Below are 8,498 nucleotides of genomic sequence, written 5' to 3' on the forward strand. Positions count from 1 at the left end.
CAGTTCTTACCTGCAGACCATCGAATCGGTGGCGCTGGGTGCACGAACTGTTCCACAGGTGGTGCAGAGGAAGAACGCGTCTGCTAAGGGAGGAGCTTCTACGTTGTCACGGCGTCGTGCAGTCTTTGTTGCCGGCCGTTTGGAGGACGGAGGAGTCGCCGTCGGCTGTGTGGGGGACGGGCCAGGGACAGGCGCCGAGTACCACAGGAGAGACGGTCGGGCGGCCGCCGATGGTAAGGCGGACGGGCGGGCCGCCGACGGTCGCCGTGCGCCACAGGATAGCCGGACAAGCGGGGGCCGGGGGTGAGCAGCGCGAGGGAGGTTGCGCTGGCGCCGCCGGCGTTGTGCAAGCGAGCGCGGCGGTGGAGAACTGGAGATGGATGCCGATGCGCAGTCGGGGAGATGCGTTTAGCCTCGTGTTGTGCCACTAAACACGGAATCAATTTGGGTTAATGGATTATTATCAGGGAAGCGATGTATTTGGCGTGGCCCCTGGACGCGCGGCGCGGAATGTTTCGTTCGGCAGAGTTTTCGTCCGCCGGGCAAATTGCTAAACGTACTTTTTAGCTGAGGTTAATAAAATCTTAATGCTTAGATTAAATTGAGTGATCCTAATCGTATTGGTCTGTGTTGTTTTGCGTATATTAGGCTTGGTGCACTTAACGATAAATATGTTTGCTTGTTTAATATTAATAGAGATACGTCCGTATGTAGTTTATATTAAATTTTTTAAAAATACTTATACTTAGTAACGGAGGAAGTACTTCATACTTTGCCCCCTCACACTTCCACGCAAACAGAAATTAACCAATTCAAAAGAAGAATTGTTACACCATGTAAAGCATAGAGCTTATGCATGACTATACTGTTGATGGAACTGGTTATTTGTCATAATAGAATATTATTATGCTCAACTCGAGCTGACCAGAGATCTATTAGATGTTGGTGGTGGAGTAGAGATGCATCGGCAGGCGTGGCTCGGCATACAGCATCAACGGCTTGGCCATGAATAAGTCATGCTTTGACTCGCTGAGATCAATGGCCGACAACCCCGACGGCTTGCTCCAAGTGAACCCCTGTAGTAGCCGTCCAAAGAGCATCACACACATGGCTGTCCCAAGCGACGATGCGATGCATCCGCGGCGGCCGGTGCTGAAGGAGATGAACCGCAACTCGTTTTCCGTGAGCACCACGTCGCCGCCATCAGCCAAATTCATGTGGCGCTCTGGATTGAAGCAGAGCGCCTCGTCCCAGATGGCCGGGTTTCGGCCAAGCCCAGTTCGGCTGAGGATGATGTGGCTGCCCTTGGGCACGCGGTAACCGGCGACTGTGGTGTCGGCTAGGGCAACATGTGGTACATTGAAAGGGGCGACCGGGTGCAGCCGAAATGCCTCACGAATGCATGCCTTGGCATAGTTGAGATACGGAATGTCTGATTCCTGCACGAGCCGCTCTCGGCCCACCACCTGGTCCATCTCCTCCATCGCCTTCAACATCACCTCTGGCGCATTCGCCATCTCCGCCAACGCCCACTCCACCACATTTGACGGGTTGTCAACCGCCGCAAATGTTATGTCCTGCATCATCGTCCCAATGCAACACATTAGTAGGGTGTGTAGTCAACTTTTTCTTCACCTAGTACACATGCTTGACGTGCGCTGACATTGCACCCATGGGAGACCTACCTGCGATTGCGCTTTGACTTCCTCGATGGCGAGCAGCGGCTTCCCCTCGGCGTCCTCCAGCGTGATGAGCACGTCGAGGAAGTCGTCGAGCTCCCTCCTCTCACCGGACTTCCACTGCCTCCACCGCTCGTCGATGACCGTGTCGTGGAGCCGGTTCACCGTCGCGTTTGCCTCCTTGACCAACTTCTCCTGGCCGTCGAGGTCCAGGCCGCGCAGCCAAGGGAGGTAGTCGGAGATGCAGAACGCAAAGAGGAGACCCATGGACGTGAACACGGCGTCCATGTGCTCCACCTCCATCGGGCCCGGCCCTCCGTCCGGCTGAGGCTCGCCGAAGTAACGCCGGCCGAAGACGAGCGAGCGGATGACGTTGCCGCAGTAGTGCCTCGCCACGTGCCTCACGTCCACGCCCGACGCGGACGCAGACCCCGTGGAGAGGGCGTAGACGTAGCGGGTGAGGTTGTCGGCCTCGTGAGCGCGGCGGTCGTGGAGCCACCGGTGCCGGGACGGGCAGACGATCTCCGAGGTGAGCACGCGGCGCATCTTCTTCCACTGGTCGCCGAACGGCGTGAGCACGGCGTTCTTGTACCCGCCGCTGAAGGTGGAGGAGGCGAAGGTGAGCGGGCGGGAGGCGAAGTTGGCGTCCTGCTTCCTGAGCACCTCACGGGCGATGCTGGGGCAGGTGACGGCGACGACGTGGACACCGCCCAGGCGGACGCAGGCGATGTCGGTGCCCATCTTCTCCATCATCTGGTGGATCCACCGGAACGCCGGCTTGTTGAACATCATCTCAGGGAGGTTCCCCACCACCGGCCAAGGCACCGGCCCTGGCGGGAGAGCCGCCGCCGACGTACCATTAGTAATGCTAGAGCTGTGACCACCGGCACCGCTCGCTATCTTGCTCTTGGGGCGCCTGAGCAGCAGCAGCCTCTGGATCGCGAGGTTGATGAAGGCTAGCACTAGCAGTAGCGCCTTGGCAGCAGCAGAGGAGAGCGATGCTCCAATCTTCCCCATTGAAAGAAAGCTAGCTAGCTAGCTCTAGCTCTAGCTCTCCACTGTTCGATCAATCAGAGAGACCCTAGTGTAGCGCTGGGTGTTAATTAGTTTGCCAAATGAGGCTAGCTTGGTGTGCTCCTCTAGCTATGCATTAATCCCTATTTATAGTGTCGGAAAAGCTATGGCAGTTAGGGAGAGATCCGAACGATCCGGATACCGTCGATTTCCGATCGACCGGTCTCGCGCAAGTTTCCCGCAGTTCCCGTTTCCGCATCGCCTTAATTAGCGGGATTTAATTGTTCAAATATCTTAATTGACCCGGTTTATTCTCTTGGGCATTAATTAGCATGATTTAATTCTCCCGTATCTTAATGATCTCTTAATAGACCCGAGTTTTTCTCCTTACCATTCATTAGCACGATTTAATTCTTCCGTACCTTAATTGGCGTGTTTAATGAGCTCCTAATTAGTACTGCCATTTAAAGCATGTTATTTTTGTGCCAAGTCAAAAATTATGCGTGTGTCATAGAGGAATCAAACTCTTCCCCTCAAATCCTATCCATACAAGACTACCAACTCCGCTAGCAAGTGGATATGTATTTGTTCCAACTAAGCGTTTACTTGGATACAAGATTTTTTTTTTGTTGAAACTTGCTGCCGGTAATTTCTGTACAAATATCACAGTAATTTACGCACCACATGTCTGATAACTTACGTGCAAACACAATGATACCTTTGACCCAGAGGAGAAAAGTTCTTGACTTGGCAGGAAAATAGCATGATAACATACGCATCATAGACTAGATGAGTTAAGTACAAACATCACGGTAACTTTTGATCCCAAAAAAGTTGTTAAAACACACTCGATAACTTCTACTTAAATAGCATGATAACATACACACAACAGACCTAATAATTTTGGTACAAACACCATGGTAATTTTACCTTGGAAATAGTTATTGAAAACATAGTCCACTAGAAAAATATACCCCCGGTAACTTTTATGTGAATAGAACGGTAACTCACATATTGTAGACCTGATAACTAATGTACCTCAGTCTTTTGTTAAATTTGGTGACCGGGTGGGGGGAGGGTGGTTGATGAAATATACCCTTGGTAACTTTTTGTGTGAATAACATGATAACTCACACATTGCAGACCTGATAACTTATGTGCCCCAGTCCTGGTAACTTTGGCGACGGTGGTGAGGGGTGAGGGAGGGTTGTTGATGAAATATACCTCCGGTAACATTTTTGGTCAATAGCATGGTAACTCACACATCATAGAACTGATAACTTAGGTATAAACAACGCAGTAACTTAAGACCCGAATACAAAGTTATTGAAACATACCCCGGTTACTTCTGTGCAAATAGCACGGTAATGTATGCATCCGGAGTTGATAATTTAGGTATAAATATCATGGTAAATTTGACCCAGGCGAAAGAAGTAGTTGAAAACACATTTCTGTCACTTCTGTATAAATAACATGTTAATATACATATAACATAACTGATAACTTTACGGTAACTTTTGAGCAAAAAAGTGATCAAAACATGTCAACATGAGATCTTTTTTCGAAGTTCTCATCGCGATGGATTTTTTATGTGAAAACGATTTTTCAATCAAAAACGACAGTTTGAGCTATAAAACATTTTTTTACATTTTCAAAATAGCGAAAATTTACAATGACATCAGGTTTCATGTGCTCTACTGCATTTGCATGTGGAGAGAATGTTGGAGGAGCCAGTTTTATGCCCCGTTAATTTTCATGTAAACATGATAGTAACTGGTGTACCACATAGGTCATAACTTATTTAGCCTAAGTCGGATAACTTTTGATCCGAAAAAAGGTCATCGAAACATACCAACATGGGATCTAGTTTCGGAGCTTTCGTCGCGATGAATCTTTTATGTGAAAACGATTTTTCAATCGGACCAACGATTTGAGCTACAAAACATTTTGAAATTTTGTTTCTAATGGAATCTTTCATGACATCATCTTTTCTTTTTATCTACATGGATGCATTGTTAATTTTCAATATGTGCCCTCCATGCAAACAGAGTGCATGCGAGATTCCAGCGCAACACTGCATGCGAGATTACAATGAGATGTAGTATACGCGTGATCGTCCGCACCTATCGCTAAGTCGACTAGAAGTTAGTCGCGTTCTTATAGTGTTCGTATGCATTGTTCCATTATTACCGTGCATGCATTGGCGACCAACATGCAAGGCAAGAGGTGGTGACGCCAAGAGAGTATGCATATTTATTTTGTGCACGTTTGAACAAGTTTCTCGTTTAAAAGTCAATTTTCACAAAAGCCAACTGTTTTGTTTTGGTAAATAAAAATTATATGAATAGTGAATATACTTTTATTTTTACATGTGTAGACTAGGGGGTAGCTTGCCTTTTAAGTATCCTATAAGATACCTCTGAATACTGATAGATTGCATACTAATAAGGATTGGGAAAGTACTAATGAGATTAAAAAAAGGATTGGGAAAGTACTAATGAGAAGGGTAGAGAAGAAAGCACATGCTTTGAAAGGGAAACCCTTCTTGGGGCAAACAAATTTCACTTCAACCATGTTTGACAAATGTGTCTTTTGGTATTTTCTCTATGTTTGAAGTGTCTAAAGTTCCTGAGAAGAGATTATCCTTTTTAGGGAAAGGTTACTTTGGAAGGAAGATGATTGGTTGAGAAAATTCCACTTCGTCAACTGGAAGATGTGTCAGCCTAAAGACCGCTGTGGTTTGGGTGTGCTGATTTGGAAGAAATGTTTATTAAGTAAATGGTTTTGAAGATTAAAAAACGAAATGCAGCTTTCAGGAACTGTTTAGAAATAAGTATATGAAGAATGCTACCTTAACTATGTGTAAGGTGTAAAGCTGGTAATCACATTTCTGGTGAGGATTAATGAAAGTAAAAGACATATTTTCCAAATTGTGCAGGATGGTGATCGGAAATGGTAACAAAAGTGGCTTTCGGGAACATCTTTGGTTAGGAGACAAACGAGAGTTATTTTCTACCATGGCCGGGGCATACCGTGCATCCACCCTCCGTTGTTGTTTTCGGTTGTTAGCAAATATTGTTTTATTCAGATGTTTCCTTTGGGTTTTTTTTTCTTGTATAAAAGTGCATAATAACATTTTGTTGTATACCCAGAAAAATAAGAGGGCACTTATTTCAGATTGGATTTGCTGGTACACGAAGGTACACAATGGAACACTATGTTACGCTTTGAAATAAGAAAAAAACTATCGAGACACGTAAATTTTTGCCAAAACTAGAAAATGCAGTAATAATCTCAAAGCAATGGTAGAAATTGGATCGACACAGTAGATCCCGTACATGATAGCATATCATTTTCGGAGGCAAAACTATTATGCTTCAGTTTCTTAGACCTCACAATCTTACCTTTAGTGTAAACATTAGTGCAGCAAATGTGTTTAAGGGCCGCGGTTGTAGTACTAGATTCATATGGTGCACGGATTTTATTTTTTTTAAAAGGGATCAAATCTATTATAAAGATTGGAAATACAAAACACTTCAAACATAATAAAAATAACATCGAGATCCATGGACCACCGAATGGCCATTGCCGCCGCCAGAACGAGCCGCTAACGCGTTGTTGTCGCCGCTCCCATACCGGATCCGGCTTGACCTTGTTGATAATAGTCGGGAAGTCTTTGCGCACGTGCCCCTAAGGACCAGCGCCCCAGAGCCGCAGTCATCACTGGTGAATCCTTGAATAGATCTAAAGAACCTGACACCAAATATGGCCGTTGTGTACGCACAACGAGAAACACTAACCTCATCGCCCTGAGGAACTGATAGGAATCTGTGCCGGAGCTCCGCCTAATATGTCCCAATGAACGAACTTGAAGAGGATCGGAGCTCAGAAGACTGACTAGAAGAAAAAGCGCCCCGTCTGTCCTACCTATCTAGTAGCCGGATTCGAGGACCAGAAATCCCCTCCCCGCCACCCACCGCCGGAACGGCAGGCTGGGGGAGGCAAATCCATAGACTTACCGATGGAGATCGAGGGGGCGGGGGATGCTTTTCCTAATCGTTTTGCGAGAGGAGAAAGACACGTTGATTGCAAGAAGTAGAACGAGACCGACCGCGAGAGACGGGGCAGTTTGAAGGTTTATGTAAAATCAACGTACGTACACTATGCATGGATGCATGTATCGCGCGCGCAGCGTGCACGTCTCAAACTAAACTCGGTCCTACCCATCAGTGGTCACCGGTCACTGCAGCATGCATGCAGGATGTACGACTTTCCATCATTAAAGCATGCGTATATGCATCGTACTGCTGCGTCGCAAGTCGCGCGCAGACTTCTGCAGTCCAGGACCCACGTGTCAGTGCTGGAAACCGATCGTTGACCAATATTTTTTTCATTTTCACCAGTGGTATAGCGTGAAAACTCGAGAGATCGTCTACCCCGGCCGGCCCGGTCAGGGCGCCGTTACGTACGCGGGCAAAAAAAAGGGATAGGACTCGGTCGAAAATGGAAACTTCTTGGTACGTATGTATGCGGCTGACATGGTCGTACCTGTAACTGTAAGAGCATCGATCGATCTTGCATTGGCATAGCACGCGACGCGAGACAAAACACATGGTTGATCGTACAATGTGACATATAGAAGCTACTTGCTCCTACTATGCTCTAACGTAGGTACTCTTTTCATCTTAAAATAAGTGTCTCGAAGAGTACATGCTATATACTCCCTGTATCGAAATAGTTGTCGCTGGAGTAGTTGAATTCAGCTACTCGAGCGACAACTATTTTAGAGGGAGTATGAAATTTCCAGGCAGGCCACTGCCTATCGAGTACATACGGCGTTGCTTGCTTCATTGGACAAGTCGTCGCCGTCGTCTACGACCCCCATCGATCGATGAACCAGCTGGCGACCGTTCACGGTCGATCGGCATGCAATAGTAAACCCAACAAGGGACAACCTGACCGAAGCTGATGGTTACCCAATCATTGTAGGCGAAACAGATGGAGCTGACCGGCAAGAGCTGAGCGGCGACATGTAAGTGTGATGTCTCCGCCGCGGTGGCCCGGTCCGGTCGACGGTAATTAACCAGCTTCCCCCGCCGCGTGGAAGTGATCAACTATTTGCACGTGCATGCAATGTACAAGAAAAGGCAAAACGATCGACCTAGAGTTGAGTTGAGGCTGCTTCCAGATTTACCACCCCGGTCCGCCTGCTGGTCGTGCAAACGAGTAGCGTGACACGCATGCACGTACGGGATATACCGTGCAGGCATCCACACCGTCTGTCGCTCTTTTGTGATTTGCACTATGTACTGTTGGCTGTTGGCAATTATACGATGCTATACAATGGAACATTATGTTACACTCTGAATCAAGAAAAAACAAACTATCAAGACAAGACAAATTTTGCCAAAAATAGAAAATGTAGTGCTAATCTAAAAGCGATGGTACGTAGAAGGTGGATCCAGCGCGATATATCATTCTCGGAGACAACTCCACTATGCTTCAGTTTCTTAAACATCTTTTTTTTGCGATGAGTTTCTTAAACATTAGAACCTAACATTTTTAGTGTAAACACAGCGTAGCCATTGTGCTTAATTGCCAGCTTCGGTAGTCGTGCCCCGATTGCCAGAACTAGAACGCAGAGCGACAGTTTGAAAAAGTTTGTAAAATCAACGCACGTACGTGTCGTGTCGATGTGACACTCTGCATGCATGATGCACGTCTTCCATCATTAAAGCATGCATGTACGTGTCAACGGATTTATTTTTTCATCGTACGTACTACGCTGCAAGTCGCGCGCAGACT

At 47.0% G+C, this 8,498-nt stretch overlaps 1 protein-coding gene across 1 annotated transcript; it reads right to left on the minus strand.

Annotated features, from left to right (window-relative positions):
- Nucleotides 1-745: 745 nt before the first annotated feature.
- On the minus strand, nucleotides 746-2,769 carry LOC109773788 (tyrosine N-monooxygenase-like). The gene is made up of 2 exons (XM_045228215.2): nucleotides 1,686-2,769; nucleotides 746-1,577 (listed from the first exon to the last, which is right to left on the minus strand). The coding sequence occupies exons 1-2, from the start codon at nucleotides 2,694-2,696 to the stop codon at nucleotides 936-938; spliced, it is 1,653 nt and encodes a 550-aa protein (XP_045084150.1). The 5' UTR covers nucleotides 2,697-2,769; the 3' UTR covers nucleotides 746-935.
- Nucleotides 2,770-8,498: the final 5,729 nt, after the last annotated feature.

This window comes from Aegilops tauschii, chromosome 5 (genome assembly GCF_002575655.3).
Source record: "Aegilops tauschii subsp. strangulata cultivar AL8/78 chromosome 5, Aet v6.0, whole genome shotgun sequence".
Classification (NCBI taxonomy): Eukaryota; Viridiplantae; Streptophyta; class Magnoliopsida; order Poales; family Poaceae; genus Aegilops; species Aegilops tauschii.